The 18,620-nt window shown below is 33.7% G+C and overlaps 1 protein-coding gene across 1 annotated transcript in view; it reads left to right on the top strand.

The window, feature by feature from the left end:
* LOC127546568 (serine/threonine-protein phosphatase 4 regulatory subunit 1-like) overlaps positions 1–18,620 on the top strand; it is a 68,181-nt gene that overhangs the window by 10,234 nt on the left and 39,327 nt on the right. Inside the window, exons 3-5 of the mRNA XM_051973604.1 lie at positions 13,807–13,939; positions 14,307–14,413; positions 17,735–17,877. Of these exons, the coding sequence (XP_051829564.1) occupies positions 13,807–13,939; positions 14,307–14,413; positions 17,735–17,877 (383 nt within the window). The remainder of the gene's footprint in view (positions 1–13,806; positions 13,940–14,306; positions 14,414–17,734; positions 17,878–18,620) is intronic.

The raw sequence follows: 18,620 nt of genomic DNA, 5'->3' as shown, positions 1-18,620 counted from the left end.
AAGTGAGTGGTGACTATATGAAACTCATTGCTAAAGAGATTATATTAGACCTGTGCTGTTTGAGCTCTGAATTATTTAGAGAAAAAATAAGTATCTAGATAGTGAATCTTTTTTAAAATAGTATACCTTTGTTTCTATTATTTTGTTGCTAAAGACTTCTGAGATTTGTTTGATATGAGGTGCCTTATCTTTTTTGCTATTTTAGCTTGAACTTTGAATTGTTTAGATGAACTTAAATTAGGTTAATTTGCAGAACTCTGATAAAGTAAGTAAGTAGATTATCAAGAGCTTCATTGTTTTTTATAGGTTCAAATAGGATTTAGAGTTGAATGGAACCTTAGAGACATATTAAATGGTAATTCAGTAGTAGAATACTGAAGATCAACTTCTGATTCGATGTAGCAATCTAAAGTGTATTCTTTAGCTTCTCTCCTTTTTTATATGAAGAAGATGTGAGATTCTCAATTTGTTACCAAGCATTTAAGTATTTATTATGTGCCAGGAACTGCTTAGTGTGCTAAAACCTCTCATTCATTGGAAATGAGAACATGCAAATAACTCAAAACATAAAATTAGTCAGAAAACATTTTTTAAGTGCTGCTGTGTGCCAGGCATTGTGCTAAGTGCCAGGAATACAAAGAAAGATAAAAGACAAGGAACTCACAGTCTAATGGGGAGGGGCGGGGAGAACAACATATAAACATCAGTGTATAATATACAAACTAGCTATATGCAGGTTGAATTGGAACTAATACCATTAGAATTCAAAGAGATTAGAAAAGTTTTCCTGTGGAAGGTAGGATTTTATCTAGGACTTGAAAGAGAACTTAGGGGTTGGGGATGAAGAGAAAAAACATTTTGGAGCTATTATTTGGGTGAAGAACAACATGTAGATCAATGTCAGTGGACAGAGAATCAAGAAGACTAGAAAGATAGGGAGGAAACAAGTTGTGAAAGGCTTTGAATGCCAAACAGAATCTCATATTTGATTTTGGAGGTGCTAGGGAGCCATTGGAATTTATTGAATGGGCAAGAAGCCCTCTGATTTAGAAAGATCACTTTCACAGATGATAAGGGGGTGGACTGGAGCAAGGAGATCAGGCAACAGGCTTGGTCTGGATTTGAAGTAATGAGAACCTGCCCCAATATGGTGACAATTTCAGAGCAGAAAAGGAAGTTATGCAAGGGATATAACAAAGGTAAAAATCAATAGGCATTAGCAAAAGTATGGATGAGGGAGATGGGAGAGTGAGAAGTTGAAAAAGATCTAACTTAATAATATATAAAATAATAAGCTCATATGTTCTTATTATTTATGTAAATTGATAGACATTCTTTTCTTTCCTTCCTCCTTTCCTTCTTCCCTCTTTCCTTCCCTCAGTCCTTTCTTTCCTTTTTGGCAATCAGGGTTAAGTGACTTGCCCAGAGTTGCAAAACTAGCAGGTGTCTGAAGGCATATTTGAACTTTTGACTCCAGGACTCTGTCTACTGTACCACTTAACTGCCCGATAAAACATTTTTAAAATTGTGTAATGAGTTAATCAATTTTAGATATTCAATACAATTGTTTTTGCAAGAGTAGGGTTCAAAAGAGAAGTTAAAACTGAATAAATAATTATGTGCTTAGAAATGATAATTGAATCCATTTACTAAGATCAAAAAAGATCTGGTATTGAGAGAATAAAAACCTTTAGACAATACTTATGGTTAGTGGATGCCTTAGATGAACTTTCAGCAAAGTAAAGGGAGGGGGTGGTTAGGGAACCAGGATGCTTCAGTGTCAGGAAATCCTAAAAAGAAGACACAATATTCAGGAGAAGATGTGTTTATTCCAAAGACTTCACTAGAATGAAGAATGAAGTGGATTGAGAAAAGACCATTAGATCTAACAAGTAAGAGATCCTTAGTAACTTCAGAGAGCAGTTTCATTTGAATGAAGAGGTTGGATGCCAGATTACAGAGTTTATAAGAGAGAGGAAAGGTGAGGTAATGGAAACACTATAAGTTTTTTAAAGGTGTTTAGCCAAAAAAATGGAGGTGAGAGAGATAGAAAACAATAGCCAGGATGATCAGATCAAATGATGGTTTTTTTTGTTTTGTTTTGTTTTTTTAAGGAGAAGATTTGGGGTATTTGTAGGTAGCAGAGAAGTATTTGATAGATAAGAAAATATTGAAGGTTAGTAGGAATAACATAGGAGAAAATCTAGAAAAAAGAATGGGGTCAAGGGTACCTATAGCAAGGTTTTCTTGATAAGAAAGGATGTATTTTTCTTTATGTAAGACAGGGATGAAAGAGAAGCCTACAATCCTTCCTTCTCTAATAATTCTGAGATTTGGAGAATGGGCCTGTTTCTACCCAAGAAAGATATTGATTCTGCCTCTTCTAGAGACATTGAGCTGCAAGGGAAAGAGGAAAAGATGTTTTAATGGTAGGGAAAGAAAGGAAATAATAAAGATGGAGATGTAGAATCCCAGTCAACTAGTAATTATTTAGTAATTATCTTCTCTAACCTCAGTCACTAGATAACAAAAGGCAGTTGCTGTGGGGAGCCAAAGGCTGAAGATCTGATCTAGCCTCTTGCCATTTTCTCACAAGATAGCCTCAGAATTTGCACACCCCAAGGAGCATTATACTACTAAGAGACTTTCCTCTGTCTATCCTTAAGTGTCTTCCTCTAGGTCTACTGAGAGAACCAGTGTAGTGGCCTCAATGGATGAAGCTGACCATAGATGAGGCTGAAGCCTTTTGCTTTAAATAACATAAATGACAAATGTTTAAAACCATTATGTTAATTTGATAGTGATGGAAGTCAGTTCTAATGCTCCTTTGTTGAACTGAGTTTTCTTTGAGTGATCCTCCTAGAGGTATGGGTAATGATAGCTGTTAACTGTGATGCAACAGAGGCAAGGGAATATTGGTCACACAGCTGAGAGAAAACATGGTGGGTAGGTATGTGTATTAGATGGGGGACAGTGCTGGTCATAAGGTATGATTGATTCTTAGGAAGTTAGGAATTAAATTTCCAAATTCCTCATGCTTGAAGTTTTGCCCCTGTTTTTTCTTGCTTTGTTCTGATTATTTCTAAGAAGTGAGGTAACGATGCCTGTACAAGCTAGCTTATGAACTTTATTATGACAGTGACTTTGAAAATTTATGTGCTGGTGCTCAAAAATTATGAGAGGAAAGACTGATATATTTTCCACAAGGAAGACTCTTTAAAATTTTTTTCTCTTGTAAACTAAATTTACTTGAATTACATTGTTTTCATTAAAAAGTAGTTTTTTTTTCTTTTTAAGCACATGTAGGCAATTAAATGAAAACAAACCTATCATAATGGTTAGATAGAGAGCATATGTGGATTCAGGAAAATCTAGGTCCAAATCTTGTCTCTGGCATATATTGGCAGAGTTAACCTCTCAATGCCCTAGATAACTCTCTAAGCCTGTAAGTCATAAACTAATGTCAGCTTAACTATCTCCCACTGATAAAATCACAAGTATGAATGAAAGAACTAATGCAGAAAAAAAGGTCTGATTTCATAATCTTACAAACTGGAATATATCTTTTACTTCTAATTTTGGTATTTTTTAAATATAAAATGTCAAATATCTATATGGCATGAATTTCCTGATGTTTTAGGGAATAGGTTAACTATTCAATAGTGCACAAGAATGTAGCAATCCTGAGAATACACATTTAGCTTAATATTTAGCACTGGTCTAAAGATAGCACTCTCTTAAAATAGTAGAAATTAAAATTCTTCAATATTTTGCAAAGTGTTAACTTTTCCAACAGATCATAACTTTAAAATTATTCTTATTTTGGGTATCTACAGGGCCTGTGTAGGTAGACATCATTCCTGTTCAATTTATAATTCATGAAGTCCTGCCTAATTACCTTTTTTAAAAGCTAGAATAAAAATTTCAGACATCTCCTATTTCACTTCCAAATTATTCTAATTCTTGGTTAAAAATATTAATTTTATTTAATGTAATTCGGGCTTTATTCACATAAAAAGAATATAATTTTAAAAACCTTATTTTGATTTAAACTGTAGTAGGAACTTATATTTAAAAAAAAAAAAAACCAGAATATAAACTCAGAATATAAACTGCCTGATAATATAAATGAATTTCGTTATATAATTATAATGAATTATAAATGAATCTCATTAAATTAGACTTCACTTTCAGATAGGGTTCTTTCTGATAGGGGTTGGTATATTATGGTGTAGTAGAAAATCCATGGAGTGAGGAGATTCATATATTTATTGCTTTGTTCAGATTATTTTTTTTTCCCTCAGAATTTTGTCATGTGTAAAAAATGAGGGGATTAAATTCTGTGGTTCTAAAATTTCTTTCAAATCACCTAGCTTATGGTCTATATTTGTGCTATGAAAATTACCTTTGTAAGTTACATTACTTTTAAGGACTTGGATGAGGGGGATTGAGTACTGTCTATTGCATATGATAGTGACATTAGGAAATGTGGTGGGTTTTTTTTTTTTTTTTCTTGTTTAGGTGACTTTTGCTTATCTAATAATTTATGGTTCACAAGGGAGTTGACTAAGGCTATATTCCACCCATGGAATAGAACAGAACAAAATAACTGAATAGTACAAGAAGGAACACTTTCAGAGCATACAGATGAGATAAATAACATGTAAATATAGGCCAATATTATTTATACTATTGTTTTAATATGCTAAAAGAAAATCCATTAGATAATATTTAGCTAGCCTAGTTCTAGCTCCTTGAAAATAATTACTTCTTTTGAAATATTTTAATAATTAGTTTTTTACTAATTTAGACATGCTAGTCAATATAAATTTATAAAATATATTTTGTAATCTGAATTGTTAAACAGGTGACTTAAATATTTTAATGCTATTATTAACTGATAAGTAGTATACAAAAAAGTTTTTTGGAATAATATTGTTTCTAACAGCAATTAAATCATGAGTTCCCTCATTAGATTGTGAGCTCCTAGGGTGTAAGAACTGTTTTTTTGCTCTGTTATTTTGGGGTGGGGTGCAGAGAGTATCCCAAATGATTGACACAGTGCCTGAGCACAGAGCAGGTACTTAATACATGCTTATTGACTGATTGAAGATGGGCCTTAGATTTTTCTATAAAATATGAGGTTGGATCTGATAATATGATCTATTAATATCTATTTCAATTCATTAAGCATTTATTAAGTGCTTTACTATGTTCTAATTGTGGGGATAAAAATGCAAAAACAAGACAACCTCTGTCTTCAAGGAATTTATACTCTATTTAGTAATATAATACATATAGTGGTAGTCTTTCATGCCAGGGAAGGGAGCTTTGACCTCTAAGCCAGGGATTTTAAGTCAGACCTGCGTAAATGTTTAAAGATAAGTATAAATGCATATACATATATATGTGTATGTGTATATGTATAAAAAAAACCCCTATCAATATAATTGTTTTTCTTGTTAATCATATATTTTATTCATTTAATCTGAGAAGGGATCAATTGACTTCATGGATGTGGGTGAGATAAAAAAAAAATTTAAGAACCTCTGGTTTAGGCAGGCACAGGGATTATAAAAAGACCCTTAGGTCAATAGATTGTCATGCCTTTTGCAATCACAACAATAATACCAATTTGTTCTCTAGTCTTTCTTCCAGTCTCATCTTAAATCTCACCTAGTTTAAGAAATCTTTACTGATCTTTAGTATCAGAATGGGTAAGATCAGCACCATGATCACATTAGTGTTTGTACTTTGGTTGACTCACCAGGGCATGTGATCTGAATTTTAGGCTTGCAAACTCAGAAAGTCAGTTTTTTTCAGCTTATCCAAAGATTAATTATGTCCTGTCATACTAATCAAAATTTAAAATAAGCAAAGAACTAAAATAAGTTAGATTGACAGTTTATTTTATGTTATACTTTCTTCCAAATAGAAACCTCTTGAGAGAGTGGAAAGAAAACTTAATTTATCATGAACCAAATCCTTTTTTGATCCTCAGAGAAACATAGCTGTGCTTTTTAATACAAATCTCACTTCTGCTACTTATTTTCTTTGTCACTGAACTTTTTTGGAACTAAATTTGTTCATCTTATAGATGAGAGGTGTTGGGTATCAGAGATTTGGACTAGATCTATTCTCATGGCCCTTGTAACTTGAAATCCTGCAATCATTTGGTTGATCATGTCTTTTAAAAAAAAGAGAAAAAAAGAAGAGGAAAAAAACCTCATCTAGATATATTGCCAGTACTGGAGAGATCAATTGAGAATCACCATGGAATTCAGATACAGGGAGATGGGTTGCTCAAAGTGTCACACTGAAAGAAGAGGGCAGTGTCAACATTTGAAGCGACATTAATTAGATCATGGCAGGAAGACTGAAGCAGTATTCCCAAAAAATAAGTCTAAAGTTCAGGTAAGTGAGGTTCAGTTCAGGATAGAACAGGAACCTAAGGATGACTAACAGCAAGAACCAAAATTGGAACCGAAACTTTCCTATGAGAAAAAACTGGCAAGATCAGATCAGAAAAAAATTCTAAGTATAGTAGCAGCCATAATTTGTATGTTATGAGTATGTTATGGCTGTCAACAAGTGTTTATTAAGCACCTACCCTGTACCAAGCCTTTTATTTAAACACAGGGGATGCAAAGAAAGGCAAAAGATAGTTCTAGCTCTCAAGGAGCTCATAGTCTAATACACTGTAGCAAAATTCTGTCCTAGGCAATAATTCATTAAGTTGTCTTTTTTTTTTTTTATTAAAGTTTTTATTTACAAAACATATGCATGGGTAATTTTTCAACATTGATCCTTGCAAAATCTATTGTTCCAAATGTTCTCTTTTCCCCCACCCCCTTCCCTAGATGGCAGGTAGTCCAATACATGTTAAATATGTTAAAATATATGTTAAATCCAATATACGTATACATATTCGTACAGTTATCTTGCTGCACAAGAAAAATCGGATTAAGAAGGAAAAAAAAAAAAAAACCTGAGAAAGAAAACAAAATGCCAGCAAACAACAACAGAGAGAGTGAGAATGCTACGTTGTGGTCCACACTCAGTTCCCACAGTCCTCTCTCTGGCTGTAGATGACTCTCTTCTTCAATGAATAATTGAAACTGATCTATATCATCTCATTGTTGAAGAGAGCCATGTCCATCAGAATTGATCATTGTATATAGTCTTGTTGTTGCCATGTATAATGATCTCCTGGTTCTGCTCATTTCACTTAGCATCAATAAGTTGTCTTTATGGCAAAAGATTTAATCTCAACACTGATTGTTTTGTTGTTAATTGTTTTGTTGATTAGTTGTTTCCAACTCTTTCTAACCTATGTGAGTTTTCTTGGCAAGGATACTGAAGTGATTTGTCATTTTCTTCTTCTGCTCATTTTACAGATTAGGAATTGAAGCAGACAGGGTTAAGTGAATTGCCCAGGTCACACAGTTCAAGTCAAATTTTAATTCACTGTCTCCTCCCAAGGCCAACAGTCTATCCACTGTACCATTTAGTTTCGCCTACTTGCTTTAGGGTAAAGTGTGTGTACCCTTTTTGCTCAGATAGCCAGATGTCATTTCTGCCCTTCCATTTGTTAGAGAGTTAAGGAGGAGAGGAAAGAGGGGAGGCTATTGGTGGTTATTTATACTTAACTGATTTTTTTTCTTTGTTATTTGTTCTTAACTGATTTTTTTTTCTTTGTTATGGTTGGAGGTATGATATATCCAGAAATAACTGGAACATAAAAAGAAATAATCAATAAAACTTTTTAAAAGCTAAAGATTTTCCAGAGTAAGAAATGGGGAATGTTGTAAAGGACATTTGAATAACATTATTGAAGAACATATTTCTGAGAGTTCAGAAATGTGGATAATTAGGTGCCCTGAGTCTTAACAGTCTAGGAGATGTCAGTTTCAGAGGGTTAAAATGCTCTCAGTAATGAAATTCTGATGATGTAAATATAAATGAGGCAGATAAGGGAGAAAAGAGAGCATTATCTAAAAAGGCTGTGAGAGGGTGTGTTGCAAATGGTAGACATTTACCAAATACTTGTGCATTAGGAATTCATCTTTAAAAGTATAAGCAAAGGCAAGTACAACCCTGATAATGAATGAAATTTGATGAATATGATAAATAAAACTTGTGATCTTGTAAGAAAAATATTAGAAAGGCTAAAATGCTCTGAAATCTCTTCGCGCATGTAAAAGATAAAAACCATTGCCAGAAGAAAGATGATCAGAAAGACTACAAAATGGGGCAGATAGGGCAGTGATAATGAATGACCACTAGATGGTGCAGTGGATAGAATTCTGGGCCTGGAGGGTGGCCTCAAGTTTCATCTGTAAAATGAGCGGGAGGAAAAAATCCTCAATGGGATCATGAGAAGTAGACACAACTGAAAGGACTGATTAAAACTATAAATGGACAATAGAAAGTGGAACGAACAGTTTTTTGTAAATCCCTGTAGAACAGAAATGATTGGTAGGGAATTAAAACCCAATATAAATAATAAGATCTCAGGAAGTTCAAATCATCAGGTTTAGATGAATTGGAGAGTGGCAAATAGTTTAAAGAGCAATGGATTTGAAGACCAGCTAGGACCAAGTCCTAGCTCTGTTCCTTAAACCATGTGTGATCTTCTTTAGTCACTTACCTTTTCTAGTCCTCAGTCTTCTTAACTGTAAATGACATGGTTGTACTAGATAATCTCCAGCGATCTGTTCTACCCTAACTCCCATGATTCCATAGCCCAGGCTTCTTACAGATGTGATTGCTGAACAGTTGTCATTGAGCTTTGAAAAATTGGGAATAGAAGAGCCATAATAGTAGAGAAAGATAAACAATCCTGAATTTCAAAAATGGGAAGAGAATGAATGCTTTAATTCTCTAAGAAAAGTAAGCTTTACTTTACGTGTCAAAAAGTCTAGAATATATCATTAAAGTTGATTCAAAACTGATTGTACAGTTGGATCCAAAGATCTGTGATTCATATGGAACACTACTAATCTAGAGGAATGTCTCAAGTAGAGTTCTATGCTTAGCTTTGTGCTAAGTATTTTTTGAGTTTAAATCTGTTTTCAGACACTTATTAGCTGTATGATACTGCACAAGTCCTTTAATTTGTGTCTTTCTCACTTTCCTCATTGGCAAAATGGTGATTATAATAGCACCCACTTTCTAGGTTTATTATTATTAGGTTTATTATTATTTAGGTTTATTAGGTTTATTGTCATGAGAATAAAATTAAATAAAATTTGTAGAATACTTTGCAAACCTTAAAATGTTTTGTCAATACCAGATATTTTTGTGTGTGCACCTAAAGCATGGATATAAATGACATGTTTATTAAACATGGGTATAATTTAAAACTGGCATTTAGAAGTACAGTATTGTTCTGTAAAACAAGACTAAACTGATGGCTTCTAGCTAATAAAAAATGTAATAAGGTTAAATGTAAAATTTTATACTTGGGTTTAAAAAAATCAGTTGTACAGCTATGCAGGAGGTAAGGGTGCCTTGTTAATAAAATATGTGGAAAAGATCTGGGTGTTTTAATTAGCCTAAAAGAAAGCTCAGTATGAGTCATCATTGTGACAAGGCAACTTAAAAAGGTTAACCTTAGGTTTCATTTATAAAGGGACAGTGTTCAAAATTGTGAACAGCTTTCTCAAGATGATAGTCCCATTGTACCTGTGCCTGAGAAGGATCTAGGAGAATAAATTTAGGACTATAAAAAATGTTAGAATACTCATCTTATAAATGAGGAAACTGAAAGAGAGATCAAGTGAGTTGCCCATGATCATAAACTGATAGCAGAAGCATGATCCCTGGTAGAATCCAGATCTTTCTAACTCAGAAGTTCAGAATTAACCACTTTACCATGCATCCTCTCAAAGGACAATTTAGCAGTCTTTTGAATTTTTGAGTATAGGGCATGTAAAAGAAGGATTAAACTTGTTTTGCTTGACCCCAGAAGTCAGAACTAGGAATCTGAAGTTGTTGAATGTAAGTTGCAGAAAGGAACATTTCAATGAAATATAATGGGAAAAAAGCCAACTTTTAAGTGATTGATGTTGTCCAAAAGTGGAATAAGCTTCCTCAAAAGAGATGAGTCTTCTGGAGGGCTCGAGGAGGAGACTTATATGACTTCTGTTGAGGTTATTTAAAGAGATTTTTATTTGACTAGATGAATTCAGAGAGAATTCGTCTCAACTTAAAAGATTCTATCATTAAAGAAAATACTTGTATGCCATGCGGCTTGATAATACTTAGGATTCCCGTTGTATTTTGCCTGCAAACATTGTAAGTTGTCCCTCAAAGCATAACAGGCACAGTTTGAGATCAGATTGTTATATTTTTAAAATTAATTTTATTTGGAAAAAACAGAATAAGAAAAACAGAAAAGGAATACAAAACAAACAAATAAAAGAACATTGTCAAGTGCCCATCAAAACATCAGGGAGGATACAAAATATATAATTACAAATTACCACATCAAGAAAGTATACATACTGATAGAAGAAATTATATTCATGAATGTCCTGTTTTTTCCTTTACTTTCTTGTAAATTGCTTTTTTATTCTCTGCTGTGTTCCTTATTTACTTTATTATTTTTCCCCACTTTCATCCTCCACCCTACCCCCAAGCAAGCTATAAAGAAAAGCAGATTGTTATTTGAACTCTATGTTGATATGTACGTGGAAATGAGTTACCTAACAGCAACCCAAAAATAAATTTGGAGTTTAATTAATCCAGATTCAGCCCAAAGTAGTCATAAGCAGTAAAGTAATTGAAAATAATCCAGATGAGGGACCAACATTCAAAGGGATAGTTTTCAGTTAGAAAAGAATTAGAGTGAGAGTGGAATTCAAATCAGGAGGAAGGAGGTGTTATTACCTTTCCCAAAATGAAGATATTCAATTTGTTTGCACTTGCTTCCATTTGGAGACAAAATGACAAAGTCCTGCTTTGTCTGAATAAGAAATTTTAACTTTTTTGTGCCCTGGACAATTCTCTAAAACTCTACAGATAACAGATGTACAGTTTCTAAACTGTATCCAGTAATTCTCTAAATAAAACACTTCTCTATATAAAATCATAAATTTGAGCTAAATGAAAAATTTCCCCTTAACCATTTACATATTAGAAACAAAAATTTGGGGGAAAGATCATATTGTGTGGTTTTTTTACTCCTCCATTCGTCCAAATCCCCATAACTCTTTAGAAACAGAGGGTGTTAAACTGCTGGCAACCAAATTCACTTGATCCTTCTTTCTTCATGGTTTCCTTGATGAACTCTACTTTTTCTACTGTTTTTTTTTTTTAACTTCTTTCCACAGACTGCTTAAAGAGACTTAAACCTTTTTTTAATTGCCTGTCTCTTCCAACACTTTAAGTGAATTTGAACATAATATTTAAAATTTTTTTAATGAAGTTTTTAAAAATAAAGTTTTGCTGTGGTTATCTTACATTATTTAACTTCACACAGCAATCTTAGTATGGACATAAATTTTGCATTTATTCTGGAAGATAGAAATGCTTTATGAATTAGATGAATTTTTAAAAGTTAAGGACTGGGGTTCTCAAAAACTGAAAAAGAGTTGCTGAATTTAAACTTATAAGATTTTTCAGCTCCAGACCTGTAATCCTTTATACTTAGAAGATATTTTCTTCATAACATCCCCTTTATAGATGAGGAGACTTAAAGTGCTTCAGTTCAAAATATAATTTAGTGCCTACTGTATACAAGTCATTGTGCTCTTTGTTGGAATACAAAAACAGATCTTGCCATAAGCTTATATTCTATTGGGATGATACAATATGTTCATAAGTAAGTAAATACAAAATACATACTAAGCAATATGAAATAATTTCAAGAAGAAAATAGTACTAACAGCTAAAGATAAAAGATCTTGTGTAGGAGATAGTACTTGAACTATGCTTTAGAGGAAGCTAAGTATTCTATCATGTGCAAGGAGTTTCTTCAGGATGTGGAGGCCATCTTGTACAAAGCTTCAGAAATGGGAGACAGGTGGAATATTGCCTGCAAGAAAAAGGTAGCAAGCTGATTTGACCTCATAAATAATGCATAAGGGGGAGTGATTGATAAAAGAGTGGTGGGAGTCTGATTGTAGAGGCCTTTCATGCTAAGCCAGAGATAATTGTATTTTGTCCTAGAGACAACAGGGAAACATTGAAGATAGGTGGGAGGAGGAGGGGACATGGGATGGCATTATGGTCAGATCAGAATTTTAGGAACATCAGTTGGCAGTTATGTGGAGGATGACTGGAGGTAGACCAGTTATGAAGCTATTATACTCATCTGATAGAAATCCTGGACTAGAATAAGATAAAAAGTTTTATAAATGACAAGAAAGGGTAGATATAAAAATTAAAAGAGGTAGAATTTGTAAGACTTAGTAACTGATTGGATATGGGAGTTGAAGGATAGGGGGAGGATCAAGGAAGACTCTTAAGGTTGTAGTACTTGGGAAAGATAGTAATATTAGTTAATCATCTAGCATTTATTAAGTGCCTAAAATGTGCCAGCCACTGTGCTAAATGCCGGGGATACAAAGGAAGGCCATATACACACAAAACAGTTCTTTCCTCCAAGGGACTCATAGTTTAATGTGAGAAACAACATGCAAACAGCTATATACAAACTAGTATACTTAGGATAAATGGATTAATTAGGAGTAGTCTCATAGGGAAGGTGCCAAGATTAAGGAAGACTGGGAAGGGCTTTTTTTGTAGAGAAGGTGTGACTTTAGCTGAGATGTTAGAGCAGCTAGGGAAGCCAGATGACAGAGATAAAGAGGGAGAGTGTTCTAGACATGGGAGTTCAAATGATTGGAGTCAGGAGATGGAGTATCAAGGAAGTAGGCCAGTGTCACTGGATTACAAAATATATTGAAGGGGGAATAAAGCACAATAAGCAGCCAGGAAAGGTAGGAAGGGGTCAGATGATATATAAAGGGCTTTAAAAAACAAAGAGGATTTTATATTTGATCTTAGAAGTGATAGGAAACCACAGGAGTTTATTGAATGTCTGTGCTTTAAGATGATCAATTTGACAACTGAGTTGAAGAGGATTGAAGTGGGAGAGACTTTAGGCCCTCAGCAGACATACAATATTCTAGGCCTTAGATCATGAAGAGGGTCTGTACTAGGGTAGTTGCAATGCCAGAGGAGAAAAGGAATGATATACAAGAGATGTTATGAAAATAGACATGGCAGCTTTAACAACTGATTGGCTCTAGGGTGGTGGGAAAGAATGAGGAGTGAAAGATGACATCTTTCTCTTGAGGGCCTAGGGAAAATTCTGAAGGGTAGGTTTGGAGAAAATACGAGTTTGATTTTAGATTTTTGAGACATATCTGGGACATGTAGGTAGAGATGTTAACCAAGTATTTGGTAATATCGGATTAATTTTCAAGAAAGAGATTGGGCCTGGACTTGTTAGATTTGTGAATTTCTTACATAGGGATGAGAGTAGATATCAACAAAGGAGCAATTATAGACAGAAGAGGCCCCAACATAACTTGGGGGGAAGGCATCATACTTGGTAAGTCAGAGGAGGAGGATAAATCAGGACAGGTCAGATAGGTAGACAGAAAAAACATCATGAAAGCCCGGGGAGAAGAGGATATACTTAAGTGGTCACAGATGCAGCCACTGTGCAACTTGTCCAGGGTCATCCTGACTACAAAGCAAAGGCTTCCCCCTACCCCCTTTTCATTTAACCAGACTGCCTATGTTTTCTTATATGGTTGATAAACAGATTTTTTTTTTTCCTTTCCCTTTAAGTTGGGTTTGAAGATTATGGGCCAGATTGTGATAGCATGAGGATAACTGCCTTCTTGGACATTCCGGGACAAGATAATTTGACTCCACTAGCTCGATTGGAAAAGTATGCCTTTAGTGATAACATCTTTAACCGGTAAGAATCTCTCTGGAAAGGGAGATTGGGAGTGTATGCAGGGGAAAATTCATTTTTTTTCATTTTATTGTGTTTGGTTTCTCCTTTACACACTTTCATTTAATTGTATATTTTCTTGTGCTTGTTCTTTACTTAATTACCTAATAAGATAGGAAATAAAAAGTGGCTGAATTTCATGGTGTTTAGATGGTTAAAATTATTAAATGAATTTAAGTATTTAGAAAAATAGATTGTTTAATTGAGATTGAAGTATCTTTTTTAAAATGGTATTTATTCTTTCCTTTTACTTTCATTTACTTGATAAACATTTATGTCAGAATGATCTTTTGTCTATTTATGGTGTTGAGCTGTTACATTTCTTCCTTAGACAGATTATTGCTAGAGGACTGTTGGATGTCTTCCGAGATTTCAGTAATAATGAGGAAGATTTCTTGACTGTCATGGAGATAGTGGTCAGACTGTCAGAAGATGCAGGTTTGTGAAATAATTTATATACATTTTCAAGTTACTTGAAATTTTGGACTAGCTAACTAGATTAACTAAAATTGTCATTTTGAAAATTGTACTTATTAGTTTTAAATTATTCAGAACCTTCAAGTGATCATTAATTAGACTTTGAAAACTAGAATCATAGGATCATTGAACAAGAGCTGGAAAGGATCTTATAGAATAACTATGCCAACTCTCCTCATTTTTATAAGTGAGGAAACTGAGGCCCAGGGAGGTTGTGATTTGACCTTACTTTCTTCCCATTAATTAATTTCAAAAATAATACTGAGGACCTTATCTGAATTTGACTAAGTACTGATTTTCAGAAAATAGTAAATGATGATATTGCTGTTTGCCAAGGTACATACAGGTTTTATTTGTTTAGTTTGTTCATTTGTTGATGGATTTGCTAAATTGTTACCAAGCAATAAAGGATACAAAACAAAGTACAATGCCTATTGGACATGATTTTTATGGTTTACCATTTTGTCTGATCTGTGACATTTGAAGGTAAATCTTAAGTGGAATTTTCATCTTCTTTTCCAAATCCCATGTATATCATATAAAGAAAATGGACTCTGTCTATCTGCTTATTAATACATGTCAATCAATTTTTAACATTTCCAAATGAGTCATTTTGGGAAAGAAAAATCAGAACAAAGGAGAAAAACCACAAAAAAAAACAACATAGTGAAAATTAGGCTTCGATTCACATTTAGTTCTTTCTCTGGATGCAAATGGCATTTTCCAACCAATGTCTATTCGAATTGTCTTGGATCTCATTGTATTACTGAGAAGAGCTAAGTGTGTCATAGTTAATTATCACACAGTTTTGCTGTTACTGTATATAATATTTTCCTGGTTCTGCTCATTTTACTTAGCAGCAGTTTACTTTCCAGGATTTTCTGAAGTCAGCCTGTTGATTATTTCTTATAGAACAATAATATTATATTCCATTCATATATCATAACTTATTCAGCCATTCCCCAGTTGATGGGCATCCCCTCAGTTTCCAGTTTTTTGCTACTACAAAAAGGGCCGCTACAAACATTCTTGCAAATGTGGGACTTTTTCCCTTTTTCATGATCTTTGAGATATAGACCCAGTAGTGACACTGCTAGATCAAAGAGCATGCACAGTTTAAATGCCCTTTGGGCATAGTTCCAAATTGCTGTTCAGAACGACTAGATCATTTCACAACTCCACAGCAGTGCATTAATGTCCTAGTTTCCCATATTTTCTCCAGCATTTATCGTTATCTTTTCTTGTCATCTTTAGGATAATGAATTCTATATAGAAAGAATTTTTTATTAACTCTATATGATTTGGTTTTATTCCCTGAAAAGTCATCAAAATATCAAGTATTTTGAAATAATGTCTATATCTGTTTTATCTATGATATCTATGTATCTCTCTTATTTCTGTAGATATACAACATGCATGCACACACATGATATTTATCTCTTGGAATCAGGATCCTGCTTCATAATTTGATCATTTTGCCTTGAAACATTCAAATATTCTAAAATAATCTTTTTTGAATGCTTCAAGGATCTGTGGATATTCCTTTTTTTAATTTATGTTAAATAATTTCTCCTTGACTTAGTTTCTAGGTCTTACTAGATTGCTCTGACCAAAAACATTCTATCTATGACCAGCTAAGTAGTGAACCTCAGTTTTGCTCTGCTGATTTTCAGGCAATATAGTAAGTCTGTAAGCTTTTTTCAGCTTGCACTGATAAAACATTTGAGAATCTCCAAGGTCATTTTCATGCCATAGTAACTCAGAGGAATAGGACCTGCGGGGGGGAAAAATATTTATTAAGTGCTAGTCATGTGCCAAGCAAGCAAGATAGCTTTGTATTTGCTCCTCAAGGAGTTTATCTACACTGAGGTTATATAGTATTCAGAAATACATAAATCCTATATGTGTGTTCACTTGTGTGTGTGTATATAAATGTACACACACAAACACATATAGAAAATAAATACAAAGCAATGGGAGGAGGGAATACTAAAAAGCAGGGGAGTAGGAGTCAGGAAGGCCCTCATGAAGGAAGGGACTTTTGATCTGAGTCTTGAATGGAGAGAGAATTAAGGGTTAGTAGAGATGAAAATAAGAAGTAACTTCCTGTTGCTGAACAAATATACATGCCTATTTCCCTTTATCATATGCTTCTGCAGAAAGTTTTCCAGTGTCCTGGTTCTTGTTAGCTCCTGAGTTTGCATAAGTTTATTCTCGAGATTTTTTTTTTTAGGTCATCTGCAAGCATGTGCAATTTCTGTGTGCCTTTCCTCCAAGGCAGGAGTTTCCCAGTGTTGGCAAGCAAAGACTGTGAACACAAGCTTCTTTTTTTGCTTAGAATCAGACCTATTTTATGCTATTTTGTCTTCCGAGTAGAAAAAGTAAAAAGGAAATGAAAAATCAAAAAATCAAGATTGTTACCTTGACTTAGTGATGGGGTTGTTGGTGTCAGCATTTGTTCAGTAAGAGGATAGTAGACATGCCTATTGTCACCGAGATTAAGGTTTATGTTTTATAATTTCATCAGGTTGATTGGAAAAATCATCAAATTGAGTTTTAGAACTCTCTTGGTTAATCCCTCTTACAAGACTTCCCCCATTTAAATATTTGGAGCCCAGCAAATCCATTTTGGTTCTTTGGAGCACGTTGGTCCATAGTCCCAATTTTAGATATACATTTAAAAGATTTAATTTGATAGCTTAAAACTTTAAAATGGATTTTCTTTTAAATTAGTTACTATTTATGAGGCTTTTACGATGAATAGAATTGTAAAAATAACAGATTAATAAATTATAGGAAGATATGTTTTATGATTAATATATATTCTCATAGGAAATGTATAACAACCTATAGATCTTACAGAGGTAGTCAGTTGTAATGTTTTTTGCATGTTGTTCCAGTATCTTGCATATTGTCCAGTTTGATATATTTATGCTTTGAAACCTTCACTTAGCTTTTGTCTTTCACTAGCATAAATATAAATAAATTATTTTCAACTACAATGTTTTGGATTTTTTTGATGAAGTATTGCAGGAAAAATTAGAAGTTTTAAATCTTTACTATATCCAGATCTTATTTTATTCTCTTCTTCCCCCTCCCTCAAAGCATTTGGGGTTAAATGACTTGCCCAGGGTCACACAGCTAATAAATATTAAATTTCAAAGATAGGATATGAACTCAGGTCTTTCTGAGTCCAGGGCCTGAATCCACTGAGCCATTTAGGTTTGCTCTTGTTTTATTCTAAATATAAGTTCTTTTTGTTTGTTTGTTTCATTGTCACAGAACCTACAGTACGGACAGAGCTGATGGAACAAATACCTCCCATTGCCATTTTTTTGCAAGAAAACCGACCAAATTTTCCATTGGCCTTCTCTGAATATCTTATGCCCATTGTTGTGCGATATCTCACGGATCCAAACAACCAGGTTTGAAAAATTTTGAGTCTTTTTGTCCAATTTTTTGTGGTGAGCAAAATTGTTCTTATTTAATTATACTAAATTCTTTGAGAAGAGTTGTGCCTTGTGTTTTCCAGTATAGTAGCTGTTACCCTTTTTGTGTTAAGTGTTAAGTGACTAAAGAAATAGTCATTCCATTTATTCAGGATCCTTCTAATTATTTCACAAAATAGATGTTTTTAATAGGTTCCTTCTAACCTGTATTACACACATGTATACATCTCCATGTCTAGGAAAACATCTTGATCTACAGTTTCTTCTTCTTTCTTCCTGTGTTTTGAACCCATTACTTTTATTCTTCCTTCACCCATTCATTCTTTAACTTTGTCATCTGTCTTCTGTCCTCACAATTCTATTGAAACCCTCAAAATTGTGTTGATTTGAGGAGGGATTTAGTTGCTATATTGTAAAGAGTCAAATCATACTGAGAAATTGGGAGCTCATGAGGATTTTGAGTTACTATGCCCAATCCCTTTATTTTACAGATTCATTGATCCTTTGTGCTCTTTTTCAAATTTGAGATTACTGACCATCTTTTTCTTTCTTTTTTTCTTGGCCTCTATGACATGTATTTCTGCTCTTTACTGCTCTTTCCTGGCATCTTTTTCTCCTTATTCTCTTAACTGTATCCTAAGGCGAAGCTCTCTCTTTTAACTTTTAAAGTGTTCTTTCTTTTGGAGAACTTATTAACCTCCATTTCCTTAATTCTCTTC

The sequence above is a fragment of the Antechinus flavipes genome, chromosome 2 (assembly GCF_016432865.1).
Source record: "Antechinus flavipes isolate AdamAnt ecotype Samford, QLD, Australia chromosome 2, AdamAnt_v2, whole genome shotgun sequence".
In the NCBI taxonomy this organism is placed as follows: Eukaryota; Metazoa; Chordata; class Mammalia; order Dasyuromorphia; family Dasyuridae; genus Antechinus; species Antechinus flavipes.
Note: the sequence above shows the minus strand (reverse complement) of the source record. Positions and strands in the feature narration are given on the sequence as shown.